Source organism: Taurulus bubalis, assembly GCF_910589615.1.
Source record: "Taurulus bubalis genome assembly, chromosome: 7".
Lineage (NCBI taxonomy): Eukaryota > Metazoa > Chordata > Actinopteri > Perciformes > Cottidae > Taurulus > Taurulus bubalis.
The window spans coordinates 13,396,364-13,422,057 of record NC_136595.1 but is presented as its reverse complement, the minus strand read 5'-3'; the positions used below and the strand labels follow the sequence as shown (position 1 = coordinate 13,422,057).

Below are 25,694 nucleotides of genomic sequence, written 5' to 3'. Positions count from 1 at the left end.
TTTTTGTAATTTGGTTCAATCCAACTTTAACAGAGATATACAACTCTGAACACATTTCAACACTTATATGTATAATGAACAGAGTGCAAGTTTTTGGGATCAAGACATTAACTGAGGCCAACCTTGCACAAGAAGCTGCACTTGAGCCTTGTCTCTCCCTGCAGTGCTGCTGGCTGTGCAGGTGTAGGTTCCTTCATCAGCTAGCCCCACGTTTATTAATGCCAGGCTGCCATCAGATGATACTGGGTACCTCTTAGCATCCTTTGTCCAGGTGAGGGTGGGCTCTGGGACCCCTCTCACCACACAGGGTAGCGCCACATGGTTACCCACCTGAACCTTCATTACCTTGGGTCCCGCCTGGATACTGGGGGGCACTACAGGAGAGATGACAGGGGAAATAAGCACAGCAAATAGGCTTTAGTTCCTCCTCTGCATCTGGGAGTTATTTCCTGACGTACATGACAAAAACAAGTGATAGTGCTCCTTAGGAACCCTCGATAATATCATGGTTCAATATGTGTTGTGCGTTTGTGATCTTTGAACTTACCCAAAACACTTAGCTCAATGGATTGTGTTAAGTTGCCAGCAATATTCAAGGCAACACACACATAAAGTCCACTGTCTGACATTCTGATCTCCAAGATTTTCATAGAGCCGGAGGGAAGCTGAGTGTGCCTGGGAGGAACACATACACACAAGCAGCAATACAATACACTGTAACGTGAAAGTCTGAGTGGAAAGTTGTATGCAAGCTTACAATCACAAAACAAGCAAAAACACACACTGCTTTTTTTTCACTAAATTAATATTTCAGTCATTTCTATCAACAGATACTCCATAATTCTTAATAATCCACCATCAACCACAATTGTAGGTGCTGTGGCAGCAGGTACAACAGATCACAGAGAAGAGTATAATTACTCAGTCATCTTATAAAACCGCAAACTATAGCACAGCAATGTACATAGCCTGGGGTCTCTTTACAACTGCAAATATGTATATATTGTATATTTGAGGCAACAGCCAGTAAAATATGATTTTAAGGAATGTTTATGTTTATGTTAATGTTAACGTACAATATTATTCATGTGGGTTTACTTTAAGGCAGCAAGGTGTATGTCTAATAAAATAGGGTTGAATTTAGTGAAAAATGGCAAAAACCTGTACCTCAGCAGTGAGTAAAGGGTTCTCTATGGGTTTTACCTCGGAGAGAATGGGGAGATGAGCTGCTTCTCCTTGGCCCAGCTTATTGTGGGAGGTGGGACACTGTGGACCTCACATGGCAAAATGGCATCCACACCCTCGATCACGGACATTTTCATCGGCTCGGCTGAGCCACTAACATTGGGCTTAGGACGGACTGGACATACATAGACAGAAACAGTGACTCAATTGGTAAAAGTGGTTGATAAATTGGCTATGATAATACAATCCTGCATTTATAGCTGGGTCAGTTAAATTAAAAAAGTGGAGAGCACGTAGTGGTTGCCACATATCTGTTCCCCTGTTTTCAATAAAACTACCTACAACTCCCCTATAACCACACACAACATAACATGGGAGCGATTAGAGCGTTTAAGAAGAATGTGGAGACAATTACCTGCCGAGCACTTGGAGCTCTGCCTATTTTCACGCCTACATTTGCTATTGTAAGTGGGCCATGACTGTGAGTGACAGCATATTGTAGGATTTATAAATATTAAACTTCAGAAGTTTGGCTTTAAAATGGGCTTTTTGAATCAATAACAATCATTAAGGACACTGGACAAGCTAAACTACAATTAAGTTGAAACCATTAAGCCCAAATAATGGATAATAGATAATAGATTCCTGTTGATCCAACATCCAACACAGTGACATGACTTGTAATGTACTTTGCCACCTGGTAGAGGGTGCTAGTCTTCTTGGCAATGATCACAGTAATTACACTAATTAATACATTTAGTTATACATTGTTGACGTTATAGCTTCTTTCTCTTTAAACTGACTTTATCCAACCTTTAGCTGGTGATGAGCTTTACCATAGACTGTGAGCTGGACCTTCCTGGAGGCGTAGCCGGCAGCATTGGTAGCTGTGCAGATGAACTCTCCAGTCTCATTTCCAGAGGGGGTGTTGATGAGGAGGCTGCCTTCAGAATCCAGTGAGAAGGCTGGACCACCCAAGTACATCAGCTCCCCTCCCTACAAAACAAATCACAACAGGAAAAGGGCGGGGGCCAGAGTTTTATTAACTCAGCTTTATTTACACTTGTCATGGTGTCAACAACTGTGAATACATTTACATATATATATATATATATATATATATATATATATATATATATATATATATATATATGTATTTGATTGATACTGTACATATATATATATATATATATATATATATATATATATATATATATATATATATATATATATATATGTACAGTATCAATCAAATAATCAAAAACACAAAGCAAATGTTAAGTCAATGCCTCAGGATTGTGTCTTGATTGTGATATGACTAAATTGACTTGACTTGATTGATGTTAAAGAGAACAGTGAAGGAATCAGCAGAAATCCCATTTTAACAGCTGGTGCAAAACTTAGCAGGGTCTAGTTTCATGTGTCCCTCTAGCCCTGTTCACTTTAACAGGATCACTTTTACAACTCAGAGAAACTAGTGTGAAAGATGGAAAAGAGGGAGGAACGGTCCACATACACACACACTAACACACACAAGAGCACATGCAAAGACTGAGCACACTGTACAGGATAATGGACACGGGTACAAGTGTTTTCACATGATGAGGGACATACATGTAATCTCACACAGATGTTTTGCACATCTGCATCCACATCTGAACTCTTTCAAGTGGAGCTTATCTCTGCCCAAAACTGCCCAGCCACACTACATGAACATACATTGTATACATTTCAAATCCATATGAGCGGCATAAAAGCTTTCTTTAGCACCCTGTTGTCGTGTCTAATCTGGTGATGTTTGGCCAAAGTGTGATGCAAAATGAGCAATCTGTATATTTTTTCTTAATTCATCGAAATACTTTTCATTTGGTTTCACTTTATCTCCATTTTATTATTTTGCCATTGATGACGAGAAAGTGAAGGTCTTCAGTTGCAGCAAAATGGCACACAACTGCAAGCTGGGAGAACTGGCTCTGACTTGGCATGTTTCATACTAAGACAGGTACTAAGGCATGTGATGCCAATCCATACCTTGGTCCAGGTAATGTCAGGGGCGGGTACTCCACTGGCACGGCAGGGTAGAGTTATGGGTGTGCCCTCAATTGTGCTGAACACCTGAGGGCCATACTGGATGGTAGGAATCACTGGAAACACATGAAAAACATACTATTATATAATATACTATATAAGTATTTGTAAAGTATTTGTAAAATCTGGTTGAAAAGATGAATTTCCTGCTCTGTATCTACTGTGCATTTGGTTCTCTCTGTGTGTCTCTTATTTTAGTCTTCTCTTCCTTATCCTTTCCCTCTCTCCTTTCTTCTCACTATTTGACTTGTTTTGTTGTTTGTTACAACTCTGGGAATCTGCAGAAAAGATCAGCTTTGGGAGGCATCTTCTTGGAAATGAAAAATGTCATTAAACTAAACAGCTAAATCAAACTCGGTGTACACAATACGAACCAGTATTGCATGGTGGTCTTCTATCTGGAGTCTTTGCACGTACATTGCATTATGTATGCTCTATGGAAAGTATATCTCAGGTTATGATGGCAAATGTAACTATACACTGACCTATATAGTGTGAATGTCCAGCGCTTTGTGTATTTAAAGATGAAAAGAACTGACCTAATTTCAAGACGGGAGTCAGCGCCTTTACTGACAGCGCCTTTCATTAAATAGACAAGTTCAGTCTCTAAGTTAAACTGAAAGAATTAACTAAATATATGGCAATTAGACACCTGATTACCGGTAGATGTTTCCGGATACATTTTAAAATGGTATAAAAACAAAAAAAACGTAAAATATGATATAGAGACATACCACTACTAATTTGCATTACGGCCCTGTACAACAGAAATATCAAAACGCCACAATTCTCATTCTACATGTTTTTTTGTCCATGTTATTGCTGATACAACACACACAATCTGAGTCCTGCTAATGCTCAAAAACTCCACAAGGTACCCTAAACTACTGTCTTTTTCAAAAATGTTAAGCATGTGCACATCAATTTATAGTTTGTATTTAAGTTTTTGTAAACTACCATAGATGTTGACAGTGGTGGTATGGTTGGTGGCCCCAATAACGTTTTCAGCCAAACAGGTGTAGTCCCCCGCATCGTCCAGCCGGACCCTCTCAATATGCAGACTGCCATCCCTCCTCACTGTTACATACTGGTCTGAGGCAACCTGAAAGATTTTTAGGTTGAAGATGTTCAAATGAAATCATGGCTATTTAAAATAAAGACATACATTAAAAACTGTAAACTCTCTGTATCCTCACCAAGCCGTAGTTGTGCAGCCACTGCCTCTCAGGCAGCGGATTCCCAGCCAATAGCACACAGGGCAAAGTCACCTGCTGGTCCTCGATTACACTGAGCACAGCCGGACTCATCCCAATGACAGGCGAGACTGCAGATACCATGCAAATAAAAAATTATATACTAATGATCATAGGCCTTTAACTCTGGTAAAACTCAAAGGAAACACATGTGTAAGTGTTTGTGTGTGTAATGTATTATGAATAGGGAATGCTTGGTTGTTATAAACACAATAACAATACAGCATATACAGTATACATTTTACACAGCTGCTAAAAGCGTCAACACACCTCTTACTTCCCTCACACATGTATACCCATTCATAAACACACACATGTAATGGTATCACTTTTGTCTAAATGGTTTGGCTGTGTTCACACAGACAATGCTGATGTCATCTGTGTAGGCTGTGATAGACAACAGGGTGTTGCCAAGGGGAATTTGACAACCGCCTTGAATGACCTGTGAACACAAGCTCACACACACATACACGTGCATGCCAACTTTATTGCTCCCTACTTCAACCATTGTCCAAAGAAGGTACGTTACATGTGCTTCTTCTGTGTATTGGGTGTGTGTATGTCATGAGGCAACGTTGTCAGTAGGGAAATGGGGCAGTGGGGCAGTAATATACGTCATCTGGGTGAGTCTGTGGTTTCTAACCTTTGGCCCACATATAAGAGCTCAGTGTGTTTCCACTGTAAAGAAAACGGTGAAATAGAAACAGTAGTTAACAAGGCCCATGTGTTCAAACACACCCACTGAAATGTGCTAATGAACTCACACTCACGTGTTAAGACTGAAACAGAGACACACACGCACACTCACAAGAACATACAGCACATAGGTAATCAATGCTACTGTTTGAGATTTTGTTAAATGTACTGGACATGATCTTTGAATAGACATACTCAAAAAAATGCATATTCAGCTAAAAGTAATGTGAGCATGTGTGAGTATATGCATTTCAAGACAGGCAGGCCGATCTAAGCTTCTTTTTTTTTTCGTTCAGCAAACCCATATTAAATTGCCCTGGGTGATTTTTAAGATAATGAATGAATCATTAATAAATTAATGAGAGCCAAATTGGAAATAAAAAAAGCACAATGCCTGCTGTATTTCTGTGAATACTAGCTTTGATTTGAAAATGAAGAGGCAGAAATAAATAAACAGAGAATCCAAGAGGCAAGACTTGCACTTACCCAGTCCAGTCACAGTGATTCTTGCCTGGGCCTGGATCCTGCCAAAGTGATTGTGAGCTTCACAGACATATACCGCCTCATCTTCCACCCACAGGTCTGAAAGAAAAAGGGATATTTATGTTGGCATAAAGAGAGAGAATTTCACGTGAACTGTGTTTCCCCACTAAAAAACTCACTGGTGATATGTAGCCCTCCCCTGCTCCTTGTAATAGTGCCATATGCGCGGGGCCTGTTGAAAATTGGAAGTCCATCCTCTCTCTTCCAGGTGACCTGTGGTTCGGGGTGACCTTGGGCGAGGCACAGCAAGGTCACATTGAAGCCGATGTCAGAAGCCACATCGGATGGCTCTCGGGTGAACTTGGGTGCAACTGGAACAATCAAGGTTGAAGATGGAAAAGGTCAAAAGCTTTTGGGGATACCCGTCTATCTGTATTGCATTCTACAGACAATCAACCTGCCCATCATGTAAGCTTGGATTGTTCACTACTGGTTTTAAGACCAAGCGTTCTGAACTGTGTGAATATGGAGCGCCAAATTGTTCAACATTAAATAGGTATTTATAACACAAATAATCACATGAATAGAAAATGTAAAAAAAATATAGTATTTTATGGTATTGTTTCATAGGACTTAATTGTTATTTCATAATCTATTTAAAAAATGTTGCTTGAAATAAAATGTTTATTAAGAAAATGATTGATGAAATAACACAATTTAAACAATGTCTTCAATTATTTTACAAATTGTTGGTTCCTTTATATATTTTACACATTTATTTTTATATTTTGTGCATGCACAAAAGTGTAGCTGGCACATGGTTATTGACACACTCCTGTGTTACTCAGTTTAGCTTTAAACCAGACACGTTGCGTCCCTGGCTTAGCAAAGGCATCGTTCATTACCTGCACCAAAGCCGCCTTTGTATCATCATAAACAGACATTGCACACTAGTGTTCAACACCCAATTAATTCACTGTTTAGAGTTTAAGGGTCTAGGAAGCACATCAACAGCCAACTGTAGCAACATTGCAACACAAGAAACAAGAAATGACACCATCACTTCCGAACTCTGCAGTCTGCACATTGACATCTATGGGTGCACGAGTTGTAATCTTCCTATATATTATGTTCTTATTCTGGGTTAATTATACTGATTCGTGTTTTTTACAACTAAACTTGGTGCCACTCTCACCTCCTACATCCAGAGAGATCTTTCCTGACGAGGTGCCAGCAGCATTGACAGCTACACAGGTGTAATCTCCAGCGTCGACATCCTTGGTCTCCTTGATTGTCAGTAAACCTCCTAACGCGTCCACGTCCAACAGGGATGATGAATGCAGCTGTACATCACCTAATAATTAGAGCAAACAACAGTGGAGTGTGGTCAGCTTGACTCTTATTCGGATCGTGTGATCAACTAGTGGGGAAAAGTATTTTAAATCTTAGCTCCACACTAAGCTTTTCATATTTTTTTCATAGTTTTAGTTTTTTAGTTTGTCCAGAATATACAAATGTCAAATACTGTTTTGTTGTTGATGTATTTTCTTCTTCTGTTCAGGTGTTACCTTTGTACCACCAGACCTCAGGCTGTGGGATTCCAGACGCACTACAGGCCATCACTGTGGTTTCTCCAATGCCGATGAGAATATCGCCCAAAGCCACGTTCACCACAGGAGATTCTACAGAAGGAGAGTTGTAGAGCAGACAGAGCATCAGTATGATGGAGGAGGCAAATCAAAATGCAGATGTGCATATTTAAGTAGATGTCTATTTTATTTAATTCCATTTGACTGCATGTGCTTTGTGTCATGCCGTGCATGTTTATTTTTTTTCTGTGGGGTCTCCAGTTTTCTCCCACGGTCCAAAAGAATGCAGGTTAATTTAATCTGAGACTATTTATTGCCTGTAGGTTTGAATGTGAGCGTGAATGGTTGACTCTATATGTGTATGTGTGTGTGATTGACTGGCGACCTGACGAGGGTGTAACCCGCCTCTCACTAAATATCAGCTGGTACTGGCTCCAGCTCCCATGTCTAAAGGATAGCTAATGGATGGATGCATGCATGTGCTTCGTGGCACTCACCAATGTAAGTAAGGATGGAGTTCACCGTGTCTGTTCCAGCCCTGTTGCTGCCCAGACAGCCATACACTCCTCCATCCTTTCTCTCTGTGTTTCTGATGACTAGTGTGCCATCAGAAGTCATCCTGTGTCTGAAAAAGCAAAATACACAATTCGGTACTGAATTTCGGCATGATCACATGGAAAGATAACTGGATAAATGGGAGACAGAAGAAGGGAAACTTTTCATTTGATGGGATTGATATTGTAAAACTAAAACTAAAACAATTAAGAAACATTAAAGTCTTCAAATCTATTCATGGGAAAGGAGATGAATTCACCTGCTGGATGCCGTGAGGAACATGTCATTGTGGGTCCAGACCAGACGAGGTGGAGGGTAGCCGCTGGCCGAGCATCTGATCCTCATTTCCTCTCCTGCTGTAAAGGTTTGATTCCGGGGCTCTACTGATACTCTGGGCACCTCTAAAGGAAAAGATATAAGAAAAGATAGAATTTTATTCAAGTAAAAGAGAGGTACAAAGATACAGATTTACCAGATCAAACAATTAATCAATATTTGTTTAATTCAGTCACTTGGTTCACTTAGTATACTGTCATGATTGCACTGGCTAAATGTAATCAATTAGTCAATAATCTATCTTTGACACAAAATATTTGAAAGTAAAAACCAAAGATATTGCTTTTTACAGTTGATTTGGGGCTTCTTTTCTTGATGTGAAAATATCAAATACAATATAAGAAGAATATTAAGAATGTGAGTGACTTTGGCTTGAAGAAATGTAACGTACAAATCTTGAAACATACATAAGTGTTACATATTAGTACACCTAAGGTGTTGTGAATGATGTTTTGGACTTTTACATGCAAGTCAGGAACTTATTATGTAAACCTGAATGAAATCAGGAGCAGCCATAAGATGTAACAGAGCATAAACTGTTATTGTCCCTGTAGCAGGAGGATTGATGGCTGTTACAACAACTAATAACGTTTTACAGTATATCTTTTCCCCTCACTTCGTATCTATTGGTAAAACAGGGAGGAATATTTAACCTAGACCCAGAGAAGCTGGGGAAACGTAAAATATGTTTCAATGGATTCACGATGTGTGCTGTAATTCATCCCTTCAAGGCCATGTTTCCTCTGTTCTGCCAAAGACGTCTCCAGTCTCTGACCTTTACAATCTGTAGAAAAAACAGTGTACAGAACTCATCTAGAACAAGAAATTAACCATTTGTGTCCATCTCATTTTAACATAATTTATTGTGTTATCACAAAATGAAATACAGCAACCTGCCACCGCATTGTTCTTCATCTCAGCACCTCAGGCTGTACGGTGCTGATTGTACGACTCGGACAAGCTCAAAAGTAAGGGCGTCACAATAACTGTATTTACAGCCAAGCCGGCCTCTCTTCTCAATTGCTCCTTCCATCTAGTGAGGTCACCCTGCCCTGAGGGGGGCGGGGTACCTCTGAGTTCAGGAACAAGGAGGTTCCTGAGAAGGAAGACACATTGTTCTACCTTGACTCAGCAGCAGCCTTCATGTTTCAGAAAGAAGTCTTTAGCACTCTGTTCAATACCTGCTGCATTTTCCCCTCTTCCTTCCTGACTCTCATCTACATTCACTCCCTCTTCAATGCATTCAAACTTCCCCTGGTTTCTGACTATTTTCTGACTATCAACAATGTGCATCCACAATAGCGTTTTCGGATTGTTTTCCGAAAGATTTCCATCCACACTAAGACAGCAAGAAATCAGCTACAAATCCTCTTCATCTTATTCCTGTTGGCATGTGGCCCTACAGAACAAGTTCCACTGTATTCTGTCCAAGTGTTGTAAGATGTCAGCAGACTTTACGCACTTCAAAGTGAGACTAATAACTAGGATAGGTCTGACCAAGGGGTAATTAGGAAACCCTAAGGGCTTGCTGACAGATGTTTTAGAGAGAAAAAGAGATGAGGCCAAGAAAATAATCTTGAAGAGGCAGTAAGAAATTGGTTTAATGAAAAGAATAACAAAAGACTTAGTGACAGGATGATGTGAAAAATTATGAACAGGTGAGGAGATATGAAGAGAAAAATATCCAGTTCCAGGGGAAATTTTTTTCGGGTCAATTGTGTTACCAACTCACTTCTCAGTGATACAAGCCAAATGACAGAGCTATGCTCCAACCCTGTCTGCAGCACTGGTATTAAAACTGAAATGTTTCAATCTGTGTTATCGCGGTTTACCTTCCAGAGACAACTGTTCTCTTAAAATCACAGTGAAGTGAAATACTTTCTTTGTTGCTCTTTAAGAGAAATAATATGTTTTTGTTTCAAAGCATCAAGACGTGGAAGCACAGATAGAAGGAGGGATTTAGGCGACAGTAAGCAGCAGATGTTATTTGTATTAACTGCTTCTGGGACTGATGGTTGTACAACAAAGTAAATACTGGATGTCCATTTGGATTGGATTGTGTAAAGCAAGCTTCTTCACTGCTCTCACTTACTTTCTTTCAACCCTCTGTACTTTCTGGATTATTGTCAATGGGTTCTGGCTGAAATCCTCTGCTCACGGCAGGTTTTAGTTGCTTTATTACATTTCCTGGCCACGCTCGGGCCGATGCTATGTGGTGCTGGCCAGATAGCCAGAGATACTCTGTGCAACACAGTGTTCCTGATTCAGTGTCAGTGAAGTGTTAGAAACAGGACTATGAGAGCTGTCTGGAGATGGAAAACTCTACTAGCGCTGCCTGAGAGTTAGGCATAAATAATATTCACACATCCCATAAAGCATTAAGGTGAATTATAGGGAGCTGTTGAGGGAAGAAGGCCGGGGGCACTTGGGACACAATGGTGCATTTGGGAAGGGGGATGTGTCTGCCAAGAGTTCTGTTCCCCCAGGGTGTAAATCACGAATAAGAAAAGTCTCACAAGACCATGTAAGCACACGCACATACACCAGCAACAGGACTACAGTTCAACTGGCCTATTAGACCCAGTTGTTGTAGGATGATGTGTATTTGTCACTTCTCACACAATCCTGATCTTACACCACAGAATCACAGACATAAACACACACTCCTCACCTTGCACAGTGACGTGGATTCGCTCTGCCCGCACTCCTCCTTCGTTTATAGCGACGCATTCATACCAGCCTGCGTGATCTGGGGTCACAGCGGACACCTGTAGTGAGAGGTTGGTCAAGACGAGCACCTGTGGGTCCAGGCGGGCATCGTGACCTCCTCTCAGCCAGGTGAGGTTGAAGCTGACTGTGCTGACGACGCGGCAGGTGAGGACGGCACGGGAGCCGGGAGACACGGTGACATTGCCCTCAGCTGTGATGGCTGGAGGCGGCTCTGCAGAAGGAGGAAATAATGTTGATGGCAGGAATTTTACATGCTAAACAGGAATGTGCTACTTTTTGGCTGTCACATTTGTAGAGATATGGAATATTTTGCAGTCATGGGAAACAATTTTGCAAACCTAAAAATCTGAGGAGGAACAAAAGTTATTGGTGTTTACCAGGCTGGAAGGGTCTAATGAAAGAAGCTTTCCAGTTGCATTATGGGAAATGCAGGATTGAGTATTTTTGGAGCATTTTTGGAGCATATACTTGGGTCAGGATTTCTCTGGATCTGCTGCTTTGATCTTGACTATTCTTTATTTAATACAATTAACTTTATGACAATACAATATTTAATTGCTAAAGTACGCCTTTAGTAGACTTTTTTCACAGGTTGTACGAAAGTAGCCCTTGTCCGGGAGGAAACTTCTTCATCTGCATAAGCAGTTTAAATAATCCATATTTCATCACCAAATGCAGCAAATTGATGTCTTTCTAATTATCATATGGTGCATTGTCTAAACTTCAGTGTGTGTTTTGTTGCATGCATTTTTTTACTTTGTAAAACGGTATTCCATGTAGGTATCTTAGATGTGTGCAACAGAAACATCTATTAGAATGATGTTCATATTCAATCCTTTTCATAAAAGTAGAGCGAAAGAGAAGATGGGGACGCAGAGAGGTAGCAAAGGCTTTGGCACTGATACAAGGAGGATGCTGGAGATTTCAGCACAGGTCCATGGGATTAGGATGACATAACTTTGGCGACTGAGTGGGTATCATATGTGTTTTTCTGTGTGTTCAAATTTTAAGTGTGGAGGTTTGTAATACTGTTCATAATATCACTGACAAAGGCTGGAGTTGTGACTGAGAAGGATTAACTTCACCCAACTTTAGAGAAGTCATAAGAGGTCAAAAAAAAAGATGGACAAACTAAGCCCCCTCTCCACCTTTGGACTGCGAACATAATGGATGAGTTAAAATAATGACTTACGTTGAGACATTACACAGATCCCTGCCTGGCTCCCTTTCTCCTTCTTCAGTTTCCCAAAGCGTCTTTCAACTACCCCGCACTCTCTCTTCTCTGCACTTCACTTTCTTCCTTTCTGCTTGGCATTCAATTCATCATGTTGATGGAGCTCCAGTGAATTTCACAAAGTAGGACGTTTTTTTGGAAAGCAAAATTTGGACAAAGAGACGTTTACCTACAGCACTGGGACTCATTTGGTGTTAGCTCCAGAGCTAAATGGAAAAGGCTCAGTTGGAAAGAAAAAAAAGCGCACTACCGAGGATTTTGGAAAAGGCAAAAATGTTTTGCGGTGAAATTAAAAGTATAAATCATTATATGATTCCACTGTGCTTAAAACTTTGACATCATGATGATCACACAATTAACCCTGCAAGCAATGTATTACATGGATTATGAATTTCTCTGTGAGATCGTACATTGTTATGCATTTACCATTGTGCTCCTGTTGTATTGAAAGTGTATGAGAGTATAGCCAGCTAAACTATACCACTACTGTTCTTCTTGATCCACAGCCTGGAACTTACCTAGAGCTTTATATGTATTCTCACCTTACATCATATTTACATTTTATTACTCACAAATCCGGCATCATGCCATAAACCTTATGACATGATCGCTGAGGGGCATGGATTACAATATCATGTTAGGGTCAAATGTTCCTTAAAGCAACATTCATTCTGCCAACATGCAGGTTCTCTGCGTGGGATCCACAGCAGGAGACCTTGAACCCAGTGAAATCCAACTCACATCAACTGCCGCTTGGATTTCAAATTGTAAGTGTAAGTGTGTGTGTGTGTGAGCATGTGTGGAAACCTATCGAGCATGACATAAACTTCTTGCTGCATCATTTATCTCAAAGTATTTTGCGTCTTTAAACCATGAGTTGATTTCTAAACATGAATTACATTAAAGTCAGTACTTTTTGAAAACATTATATCAACGTGTTTTTCCACAACTATTATTTCATTTTTTGTATTACTGAAAAGAAAAACATGTTCTTTGGGGAAAAAAGATAAATGCTCCTTTTTTGTCTCAGGCGGCTGGAGGGACGTGTCTGTGTTTGATGGACAGCAGCTGGCGGGCTGCCAGAGTGCTGATGTTACACCAGAGGCAATGAGAGACAAAGTAAACTGACTAGCGTTGTAGCCGTCATGGGCAGACAGCGTGTTGTTAATGGTATTGAAGTGGAAGGAACAATATTACTCTCGGTATTCCATTGAAGTAATGCAAAATAATATATATATATATATATAAATATCTCCTTTTTAGTTTCTTAAAGGAGGACAAAAGTTGTGTTTTACAGAGCAGATGTGTGTGTTGTAGCAGACAAAACAAAAATGCAATTTAATTTTGCTTCAGTTAATTTATTTTAATAATATGGTTACTAGTTGTCATAGTTGTGCTGACAGAGAGTTTAGATTTTATAAGGACTGCATTCTGTGTCTGCTTGTAATCAAATTGAATAAGTTGCCTGTTGAGTCTTGTGTGTGTGCTTACCTGATACATCTAGGAAGGTGCGAGCTCTTCCCGTCCCAGCACTACTGATAGCAATACACTCGTAGTAGTCCTCATCCTTCAGAGTTACCTGGGCTATCACCCACGATGCATTGTCGGACTCACTAGAATCGAAAGGAAGAACGTTCAATACCTTTATCTTCACTATTTCTTAAGAATTATGTAGAATCCATTTTATGTGCGACGAACTCATCCCTCGATCTGGTGGAAATCCAATCAGATTTAGTCACACAGGTGACGAAGTAAAGTTGGAAGCACAATATGCAAGTTTTAACCTCTAACAGAGTTGGAAGGTGGGAAGGAAGCACAGTTTGGATCCATTCTGTTTGCCTGTCTGCCTGCTGGAGAGTAATCTCTCAGATGGTTTCAATAGAGTTGCATGAGATGTGGAACTATCAGCCATTGGCCGAAGTGTTATGGTTTCTCAGCATATAATGGCAGAGCAGACTATCATATCATCAAACTCTCAGCTGAGAGAAGAGGGGGCGAACCCTTCGTCATTGTCCCAATCCGACACCACAGTGCATCTGTGGAGCTCATTTCCAGCTTCAACTTGACTGCATAGCTTTCCAAACCTGCTAAGGTAGTAGAAGGGCAACCCATCCAGCCTCCTGAACAAATACAGTTCTGACTAAACATATGTTGCAGAAATTATCTTTTGAAATGCTTCAAAGGTGGCTACGACTTAAACAGATGTATTCCATGTCACAGCCATATAAATGTGTTGTTCTTCTGACTTCTGACTCAATTTACAGCATGTTTTTTCCTCTTGATATCTAACTTTTGGGATCCAGCTTATATTTGAGAAGAGCAACAGAGGAGGGGTGCCTCATCTGTCTCGTAAGAGTTAGAATAGAGGTTTTAAGGATAGAGAGTGTTGTATGCTGCACAGTCTGTAAACCCCCTTGTAGCACATTTTCAATATCAGGCTTCATTAATAAAATTAACAAAAATGTATGTTAATAAAATGAATTTATCTCCCCGCCCTGCTCACCTGAAGAGCTGGTCCACCCCGAGTCGTCTTCCATCCCTACTGAAGCGCAGAGTGAAGGGGATCAGGCTCTCTACCTGGCAGTTGACAGCCCCTCTCTGTAGGTAATACCCATGACTTGTGGCTGGCATCAGCACCTTAGGAGCATCTAAAAGAGAGATTAAGCCAAAACAAATAATGAATCTCTCAAATTACTGAATAATTCCACACATCTAAATATGGGTGACATCACTGACCAGGTATAATGCGTGAGAAGGAAACACTGGAGACTCTCTGGAACGGGAAACCGTCCCAGTCATATCCCGTCACTCGCAGGAAGAAGGCCTCGTCGGGTGGAATGAACTCTGTGATGTTCCAGATGCCGAAGGGCTCGCGGTCAGGGTAGTAACGGATTGGCAAAGTTTTGATCACTTGGCCCTTGATCGACAGGAGCTCTATCCTGTCAGCCCGAGCAGGAGGTAAAAGTCCAGTGGTGTTCAGAAGGATGTGAGTGGGAATACCTGGAAAGACGATATGACATACTGTATACTGTCCATAAGATAAAAGATATAAGTGAACACAACAGGTGAACTCAAGCAAATAGTTGTGGTGGTGCCGTTTTTTTCCCTTTTTTTTCACAATTTGCTAAGGTTGACCTCACTCACCTTGAACTGGCCTACTGGAGGTCTTTTTGAAGTCCAGGGTCGGCTTTCTGGAAAACCCGGCTCGGAAGTCGATGTTGCTGAGACCTGAGATACGGACTGAGTGTCTTCCTTCACTAGAGGTCTGTATTAAAGAAAGGGGACATGTATATTTACAGATATATATGTCCAGAACTACTGGTTAGTACATCTGTGTTTCTGGCATCCATGAAAAGATTTTGCCTTAAAACCCAGTGTCTATATTAAAGTACATTTTTTTCGGTCACATCTTTATTATTTAAAAACAATGTAGTATAAGATGGTTGGTACGAATTCATTTGGTCAAAAACACCGGCTGATACATTTTATATAACTCAAGAAAAGAAAATATAGAAGAGTACTTTTCATCAAAGGAAGAACTGAGTGGTCTAAATGACAGACGCAGCTCTGGGACTGTTATGTAAAAGCCTTTTGTACTTCAACCATACTTGCAAGTAGAGACTAGCCACTCTAAGTAAGTCATGGCTGACTGTCGAATGCCAAACACCCAAGCATATAAAACATCATCAATTCAGAGATGACCCATTCAGTCTGACATTCATACTTTAATCAAACAAACACAACCACTATAATCAAAGAGCACATCTTGTGGAGGTCTTTTGAAGCTCTGAAGAAATAGAGACAGAGTAATTACAATGAAATATAGGTTGTGAGTGGTGGAAACTCCTCATCTTAGGTAAAACATCTTAGAGGTGTCACAGACATTGACTCACAATGCTGAGTGAGGCATGCATACCTACACTGTCATTTGCAATTGCCTAAAATGAAAGAGAATGTGTGGATTTACTGTATTTTACAATTACTGAGTTCTACCTGACATAAACTGAAATTGCTTGTGAAAAGAAAACCCCCAAACAGGGTAAAGCGGTGCCTCGTAGACACATAACAAGCTAGAGATGAAATTGCTCAAACAATGGGGTAATATCAGGACAAAGGGGATCCAGCACGACCGTAAATGCTAATGCCTGCCATCATCTTCAACAATACATGTCGTGGTCATCAAACCTGCTTCAATGGCTGCTATGGAATTACCCCGGGTCATTAGCTGGTTGTAAATGAGGCCATAATTAGTGGAGAGATCCCTTAAAGGTCACGATCTTACCAAAGACAAGAAGGCTCCCTGTCATTAGAGCTACCCATTCCCCAATTTCACACCCAACCGGACAAACATCTCAAACACACCCTCACGCAGTTCAATCATACGTGTATAGCCGGAATCAGAAAACTGAGAGAGTTTTACACTGAATACCTTCAGATGTGATTCTTTAGAACACAAGCAAAGATAAAACTATGTAAGTTGTCATTGTGTGTGGTTTGATTTGCAAGAAAACTGAGCTAGACTCACTATTATGATCCGATGTGAATGTGATTTGAGATTCTTTAAATGTTACGTTACATTTATCTAATGTGTTGTAATCATCATGATGATCAAGAGCTTTGAATTGCCTTTCTATTCATGTCCATATACCAATACATTTCACTAGATCTGCCACTGGCAACAGCAGCGCCTGCATGGTATAAAATTCACTCTCCATGACACAAATGTATTTTCAGGGCTTTAGGGATTTACATCAACTGTATTGTATTACATTTTTTACAATATGTGAGAAAAATATATAACAAGTTATATAAGAAGAGACAGGAGCAGAACACAGACACAAAGAACAAGAGGAGGGAAGGTTACCGGCGCTCGTCCTTTGAGCTGTTTGCATGATTTTTAAATTACAGCCTTTCCAAACTACTATCATGGGCAATAAAATAAAATTCAACTTAAATGTACTCATCAATGCTGAGGTCACTGCAGCACAAAGAAGTCTCACCTGCGTGACTCATATATTTAAACACCCTCACACACACACACACACACACACACACACACACACACACACACACACACACACACACACACACACACACACACACACACACACACACACACACACACACACACACACACACACAGCCACAAAGCACAAATAGAAGAGCTGTTCACTCCCAATGAAGATCTTTCTTTTTTCTTTATATGTGGCAGTGTTTTCACATTAGAAACTGACAACAGGGTAACTGAGTGACTGGCGCAACCTGGTATAATTTCCTCTTAGTGAGAAACAGAAAATTACAGAATTTATTGCACATTGATAACACTTATTTGCACACTGATTGCACTTATTAACAGTTGCAGAATATACTGAATTCAGCACAAAGTCAATGTAAAGTAGGCCGGTAAGGTGTAAAACTGTGGGCAAAATTGAGCCCACCTTCTACACTCCATCACAACATCCAATTAAAGGCAGATTAAAATGAATCAAATTCCTTTTTACACACAATCTATGGTTCTTACACTCGGGTGTCATGGTCTATTAGCCTTACTGAAAACCCAGCATGGCAGAACAGTGAAATCCCCAAAAGTATTTATCCACATTTCTTTCGATGTCCTGGGAAACATGGCGTCAGATGAGAGAGAAATATCTTCAGCTTGCAAGCCAGAAAGAGTGGTGTTGGGGACTGAGGTTAAAAAAGGCAGTGTCCACGTTGAGAAATGGGGAGAAAAAGATTTATTGTGAGTAAAGAAAGAGAGAACAAGAGATCCGCCTATTCTTCAAGGGAGATAATTAGAGGAGTAAATGCGTTGGGAGGAAGAGGAAAAGAAGATAAGTGACAGAGAGAGACTCATGATGTTAGAGGAGACAGGGAGTGAAATGAGAGGCAAACAGACAGAAATGAGACAGGTGCATGGTACAGCTCACCATACTGTATGTGAATAGAAATCCAGGACCTCAATCAAAGACTTCTGATATGGTGTTCAAGCTGGTATTAAGGACAGCACACAGTGATGTGGCATTGTTCATCTTTAAACATCTTTCAACCACAATGTTTCCATTTAACAAGTTACCCCATAACACAGGGTGTTATGAAGGCCAAAAATCCAATCCAAATAATCATTCAGAACCTGAAAAAGGTCTGCCAGCTCTATAACACAGAAGGAAAAAGACATCTACAGTAAGAAATGTTGAGCTCCTGCCAGTTTTTCTCTGTGAACAGAGAAAGGGCTTCTTACATCGGTGTTTATAGACAGGCAGCATGAGATTAACCTGTGGTTAAGTGCAGAAAAAATGCATTACTGATTGAATGTACGTTCCCCATTCATGTTACTTTTTACAATTTAAATGCATGCAATTGAAACTTTTAACGTTTGCCCCACACTGTCATTACTGCCTACTGAGAGGGGATTCCAAAAGCATTAATATGCCTGGCAAGAATAAGAGGCACAACAAGACATTGTGGCACAATAATAAAAAGAGCATAGAAGTGTAGAAGTGCAAGAACAAATCACGGAAAATCCAATCTTTAAGGCATCCTGTTATCCTCAAAACTGTATTTTTCTTTAAAAGGAAACTCAGAGATGACACTGTTTACCATTGAATCTCTTCCCCTGTAAATCAAACACATAACACAGTTATGCAGAGATGGGGGAAAGTGTCCTAGAAGGAGTCCATAGAGAATACAGGGGCCCTTCAACAAATCACTCAGGTAAAAATGCTCGTCATTTTCCAACATCTGGCATTGACAGTGCGGGCGGTCAAATGTGTGATCTTTTTTGCATTACCTCGTCAGCTGGGTGCCAACACCTTCAACTCTGCAGAGGGGCAAGCAACAGCAAAGGTGCCCCAAACAAATATGGACGTTGTGTTGACAGCAGTGTCCTTGAACATACTTCAAAATCGTCTCAGTGCTCAAATGTGTCTTTCTGATTATGTTTTTGTTTGCTCGGAGATGCTTTCACCAGACATGTGAAATTGAAAACATATCACTGTATCTCAACATGCTGATATATCGCTGCAGTAATTCAACTTAAGAACCTTCCTCAAGGGCACAACTCCCTCCCAGGGTGTGGGTTGTGACCTAATTTCAAGGTTACATTACTGAGCTATTTGCAGTAAGTCTTCTTAAAAGACAGCTCAGCTCTGGGAATTGTTAATAGAAGCCTGTAATTGTACACACATTCACTGAAAGAATGAATTGCTTACCTTGATAGACCACATCCCAGGCTGTGGGTCCTTGATGTTGACAACTTTTGCAGAGTTGGGAATGTGCAGGAGCTCAGTCAGGCCGTCACTCTTCCCCATGAGCTTCCCTGGAGGCCAAACATGAACACTGAGTTTATTCACCTGATCTGCAGCTTTGACTGATACAAATTAATTATTAACACTTCTTGATGCATGGCTTCAAGTTACATTTAAAATATTAAACGTTAGTTGTCCACATATAGAGATGCAATATGGTTTTAGCATTCCCAGCATACTGCAGGTGAATGAAAGTGGACCCCAAATGATGTTGGAATCATTCCGTCCTCCAAAAGATTTTTTTTGTTTTTGCGTGTACTCTATTTAGCTCTATCTGGTCTGTGTACTGTACTGTACTTCTACTTATACAGTTAGCTTCACTTCCTAAAAGTAAAATGTCCTCCTCCTCTTTAAACTCCTCCTGTATGATTGTGGGACATTAATTCAAAATAGTCTAAAAAGCTTCTCTTTGATTTAGCGAGACTGACACAAGACCTGAAGTTAACACTTTGTCTGCTTTCACAATCTACTGTAGGTGCACTGGAAGTAAGTTGATGCTGCATTATCACTATTTGTATCATTATATATACCAACAACATAACACACCGAGGAATAACCACCACACTGATTTTATTTAAGCATTTTACACTTAATATTTCTGTATTACAGTATTTTTTTACTGCAGTGTGCTGAGTCTAACTGATATGTATTCCCTCATTTGGTGTTTTCACTGTTAAATGTGGTGGAGGGAGCTGTATTATGAATCTACAATAGATGTTCAGATGGGTGGAGATCTGACGACTGTGATGACCATAACAAATTATTTAAATAATTCCATGCTCATCAAACCCTGTATTGAAATATCTACATTTGTTATGTTTCTCCACTCGTGTTTTTCAGTTTTTATCTTTCTATCTTATCTATCTTACTTGTATTTCCTTGTCACCAATCTGTACATACATATTTATTATGTGATGGTAACTACATTAATCTGTGAAGATGTTTTTTTAATCCCACTGACAATCTGTTTATGTATGGTAACACTTATCATACCCTGGGGGTTTGTTATCTCGATATTAGGAGCTGGGCCGCTGAGGGCTACAGTGACTTCCTTGAGGCTGGGGTCAAAGGGCATCTGCCAAGTGTTGCTGGCCCCACTGAAGTGATCAGTGGACAGCAGGTGGACCTTGGAGGACTGCACCGCCTCCTCCACCCATTTCAGAACCTACAGTGAAGGGAAAGAATGCAGAAACATATTTTATGGCTAATGTATTCTGTCTCTACTACGGTATAGACAGTAGATAAGGTATTCTATTTTAAAACCACGATGTTAAAAAATTTAAATAACATTATTAAACAAAAAACATTTATTCATTCTTAAATATGAATAATCTACCAACTAGCACACGCATGCATGTACCCCCTCGGCTGCACACAAGGTCATCCCCCTCAACATGTGCAAAGCCCCCCCCGTATCTCCCCATGTCTCTAAGGAGAACTCAACAGCTACTGTGTAAGAGCCAGACCTAGGCGCTATTTAACCCATAATATGTAAACCAGGCAATTGTGGCGTGAGAGTAAAATGATACAGAACAGTCAAAGTTTTAGGGTAAAGCGGACTGCACACAAAAAAAAGATTGATTTGACTCAAATGTACTGAATTTCTTGATTTGTCATGAATTAGTATTCATTTTTACACAAGCATTTTAAGAATAAACACAACCGAACCGAACCACGGTCAAGATATAAACGAAGTGTTGCATTTGATCTTACGAATGACACAGTGAAAATTACACTGCTGATGAGCAAATGTAACAGAAAGGCAAAGCGAGAGAGAAAGGTCAATAAAATAGATTAAAAGAGAAATGGGAACATTTCCAAAAAGACGGCCAAATAGTGAAGGACTCATGCAGTGAAGATCGCGAATCCCTGCCTCCACTAACAAGGACTCTTATCTTACAGTAATAAAACAGAAACGGTATTCAAAGGCTTTGACTCACTGCCCAGTCCATGACTGCTGATTTATACTTCTTGGAAAGGTTAAAAAGCGCTCCGGCATGCATCAATCAATGCAATGTTTCCAGCACATTTGATCTGGAGTCCAGACTTGGACATGGACACAGCAAAATACATAGAAAGGGCTGTAAAACCTTCTACTGCTATTTAATTTACACAAGCCAAGCTGAAATGATGTGAATACTTTGACCAAAACACTTTCTTCTTGAGCAGAGTTTCCGTTCCGTGTTACTCTTACCTCATTGACCTGTTTCTTGTCTAGATGGAAGACCTGTCCAGAGCTGGTGGAGGCGATCTCCTCGTAAACCTTGTAGCCGATGTGAGTCCTATCATCACAATCTCCAGTCAGCACAAACACCACCTACACACACACACATATATAAAAATGTGACCTCTTTATCGCTTAAGCCTATATGTGATATACTATAAACTGCAGTAATAGCCAAACCTGTGACTGTTTCTGCTGAATGAGCTGCAGAACTTCATGGGTCAGCTTATAATCTTTGGAACGGGCATCTGTAAAAACATAAATAAAGGATCCTGGCAAGGAGATCTCCAAGGCAATTTTAATGGCGCCAATGCTCATCTCAGGACAATCCCCGCCTCCCTGAGAAAGAGAAGGATATCGTCATCAAATAGTGTGCATGCACAGATATATGTGTGAGTTTGTGAGCCACTAACAGAGTTCTCTGATGTATTCGGTACATATAGTTATTTGTGTTCATGCAGTCCTGGGTGATACCAAGTCATATCATGGTATTAGGTCTACCTGTACAATGGCAATGTAAACCAAACTGAACATTACAGGCATAATACAAGTGCCCACAGTGTCTATGTAACTATTGATACAGTGTTAACTCAGGGCTTCATTCAAATGTTTAAATTCAACATTATAACTAGAAGGCATGAGCACAAGACAACCCCAACAAATTATATTTTCAAACTTCAAATAAAATTGTATTTGAGTGAATGCTTGGTATTTTAGCAGAATCAGTGAAAGTCCACGATGACAGACTTTTCTATCAGCAATACATAAATAGCACCAACATTATGTCTGTAATACTGAATGTCTGGTGGCATCATTCTATTATTTTCACCGCTATTATTATCATAGTCATTGGAACTTTTTATATTGTCATTATTGCTGTTGTGCTATTATTATTGTTGCTGTACATCTCTGTATGTCTCTCTGTCTCAAAAGATAGATGACCTCCCATCTAGAGCCTGGTTCTGCCCAAAGTTTCTACCAGTTCAACAAGTACGCAAGTTTTGTATTGCCAAGTGCTTGTTCATGGGAGAAAGTTGGGTCTCTGTAAATGATAGTACAGTCTAGACCTGCTCTATATGAAACGTGTTAAACTCTGATGCTGTATACAGTAAACACATTTGTTTAATTGGTAGAAACACCACATTCATGAACTGTGTAGCCGTTAAAGACGTGCCCTTAAAAATAGACAAAGGGGTGTAAAAAATATCTCAAACTATTACTGACAGCCGCAGCAAATACGGTTAAAGAAAATGTGTGATGGTATATGTGACTGTGAGTGTTCAATCCGTCTTTCTCAGCCACTATTCTGTCTGTCTCTCTGTCTTGTTGGTGGGGCCAAAGACAAATGTCCTCTGCAGCATTCCAACCGACAAAGTCCGTCTGAGGGGTTCAATAGCTAGCGAATATGCATCACCCCAAGAGTAACATCTGGAATGGAGTGACCCATGATTGTTGGCCGAGGGGTGTGTGTGTGTGAAGAGACAGGAACCCTCTGTCTCTGCCGAACCAGAACCCCTCCATTCCCCAATTGTCCCCAACGCTAAGCCTGATAACATCGCTGTGCACTTTTGCTCTTGTGCAAATATGTAGCGTTGCCTAACATTTAACATAACATAACCTTTAACCTTTCAATTTCAAGAAAAATGTCAATTCCAAAGAGTATCTTTTCCATGCACTCTGGCCAAAACCTCTTCAGGGGTTGTGCAGGTGAAAAGGTGAGGGCAGGAAAAAAAGGACACAGGAATAAAGCAGTAAGTGAGAGGAAACTGGATCTCTTCCATTCTACACACAACACGCTCCAGCACCAGATTAACTGAGGCAGATGCCAAGGATGCAAAGAAACTTGCCAAAATCTTTTTCTTCAAAGGACAGACCTCCGAATGCTACTTATCTCTGTCCGTGTCTGTCCAGCTCTCTGTCATACTTAGACATGAAGAGTACCAGCTTTGCAGTTTTTCTGATTTGTTCAAGTAGTACACAGCAGGCTTTCTGCTCAACTTCCTTCTGTACAACTTATTTTCTTTCTCCAAGTGATTACACAAAAATGTAAACTTGGCAGAACTCTGTTTAGCTTTCTAACCATTCTTTGTTTTTGTTTGTACATTTGTTTGTAATGGTGCGGGAAGGCAAATAAACATAGGATAAAGATTTATTTGCAACAGTGAGGCCAACATATGGCCAAAACCATGAGTGTTAGAACCCTTAGCTAACGTTTATATGAAGGATGAAAACACACTAAAAATTGTTACAGTAATTGCAAGTATCTTGTAAAAGTAAAGAAAAATATATCATTGTTTTGAACTTCTTTCATCATTCAATGTAGACTGACAAATCAGCTCACACATGTTCCTACCCAGCCGTCTGGTATGACCACAGCCTACTGCTTTTATCTGGGCCAGATGACCTGATGCGGCTGCAGCCGTTCCTTTGTTTGAGGAATGAGATCTCTGAACCCACCTGAACGTACAGCTCTCTCAGCTCATACTGGAACTTCTTGGGGTCTGTTGTGATTGTTACGGGTCCGATCTCTGCAAAGAGACAGAAAGAAAGAGGCTCTGTGATTAATAGGCCCACAGGCTGAAGTCTGCATCAGATGAATAACTGAAACATTTTCGTTTCCCAAATTCTTGTCCTTAACCAAATATTGCTTTTGGCAGAGGTGTACGGATGTCCAGATTAAAATGTCACAATATGAACTGCAGCAAGGAAAGGAGATATATTTAACTAACAGAGAAAGAAAGAGGGAAATGTGAGGAAGACACTTCTAGACTGACAGATGAGATAATAAAGGCAAAGACCAATGAAAAGCAAGGTTGGAGTTATAGTTGTTGTAAAATGTGTCTCAAGACAAATATAATGATGATGATGAAAATGTGAAGTTCTGTACTACTTTGTTGTCGTAATTGACACTTCTTTGGTTGCAGACGAATGACCTTTTCATCCGGTTATTATTGTAATGTTCTTGAGTCAATGTCTGCTTAGGGTTTGCCTGAAGTGGGGCCTCTTTCACTGTACCATGAAAGTAGAGTACTACCTCTGGATAGAGACAACATGGCCTGCACTCTGTACCTCGGCCAGTGTTGGTAGTCACCGCTGTTTCTTAGCTTACTTTGTTCTATCCGTTAATGAGCTGCTAAGCCTCTTCTTGAGTCAAACTGTGTGACTTCAGCCACTGCAGCTGTGCTGTGGAATGAGCCTGATGAGGGGCAGCAAAAAGCACACACACACACACACACACACATGCACACACACAGACACACACACTGCAGTTTTGCACATGCAAGCACATTGGAAAACAAGGTTTCCCTTGTTGAAGAGAGGGCAATTACAAAGGATCCCTGACTTTTGAAAAAGGATACAGTTTGAACTGTTTTACAACAGTCTTAAATTTTGTCTAGAGGCCAGCGCCCAAATTTAGTGGAGTGCTGAGACTCCTTAAACATAATTAACATTGAGAACCTTCTATTCTCCTTCTGTCAAAAGTGATTGTTTTTTAAGTAAAACATTTAAGGTTGTTGAGTTTGCAATGAGGAATCATAAGCAGTTCATTTTCTTTGCAATCATGCATCGCCGTACATTTCTTCTTGAAAGCACTCCACATGCGTTTTTAATTTCAATAATAACATACACGAAGAAGCGAAAAGGCTTTTTCCAAATGACCCAGATTTTGGCATCTTGTAAATCCTCAAGGTGGAGAGTGAAGGAACATTTGCAGCGATCAGAGACACTTTTTTCTAAAACTAACATGGAAATGTGTCTGGCTGCTCTGAACGGAACATGGACCTTGAGCCAAACTTTTCAGAGATGGAAAAGCTGACATCTCTTTCCCTATGGGAGAAGTTCCCATGACTGTAAGTATTCTTTAGATTGATTATAACCACAGCCACCGTCTTTGCACCAGAACTGTGGAAAACCGTAGTTAATACCTCTATAAACAGTGTGAGACGACATGAACCTAACCCTCCAAACTCTACTTGTGTAACAATCGTTAACTTTGACATATCAAGATAATGTGTG

The 25,694-nt window shown here is 40.3% G+C and overlaps 1 protein-coding gene across 1 annotated transcript in view; it reads right to left on the bottom strand.

Annotated features, from left to right (window-relative positions):
- Positions 1–25,694, bottom strand: part of hmcn1 (hemicentin 1) — a gene marked incomplete at its 5' end in the record, with an annotated part of 81,103 nt that overhangs the window by 41,117 nt on the left and 14,292 nt on the right. Inside the window, 23 exons of the mRNA XM_079220983.1 lie at positions 123–374; positions 548–675; positions 1,204–1,360; positions 2,022–2,181; positions 3,217–3,329; positions 4,231–4,375; positions 4,470–4,597; positions 5,709–5,804; positions 5,885–6,076; positions 6,901–7,059; positions 7,274–7,387; positions 7,792–7,919; positions 8,109–8,250; positions 10,857–11,126; positions 13,641–13,762; positions 14,653–14,797; positions 14,886–15,149; positions 15,294–15,414; positions 19,358–19,464; positions 20,447–20,618; positions 21,648–21,770; positions 21,858–22,016; positions 24,135–24,205. Of these exons, the coding sequence (XP_079077109.1) occupies positions 123–374; positions 548–675; positions 1,204–1,360; positions 2,022–2,181; positions 3,217–3,329; positions 4,231–4,375; positions 4,470–4,597; positions 5,709–5,804; positions 5,885–6,076; positions 6,901–7,059; positions 7,274–7,387; positions 7,792–7,919; positions 8,109–8,250; positions 10,857–11,126; positions 13,641–13,762; positions 14,653–14,797; positions 14,886–15,149; positions 15,294–15,414; positions 19,358–19,464; positions 20,447–20,618; positions 21,648–21,770; positions 21,858–22,016; positions 24,135–24,205 (3,468 nt within the window). The remainder of the gene's footprint in view (positions 1–122; positions 375–547; positions 676–1,203; positions 1,361–2,021; positions 2,182–3,216; positions 3,330–4,230; positions 4,376–4,469; positions 4,598–5,708; positions 5,805–5,884; positions 6,077–6,900; positions 7,060–7,273; positions 7,388–7,791; positions 7,920–8,108; positions 8,251–10,856; positions 11,127–13,640; positions 13,763–14,652; positions 14,798–14,885; positions 15,150–15,293; positions 15,415–19,357; positions 19,465–20,446; positions 20,619–21,647; positions 21,771–21,857; positions 22,017–24,134; positions 24,206–25,694) is intronic.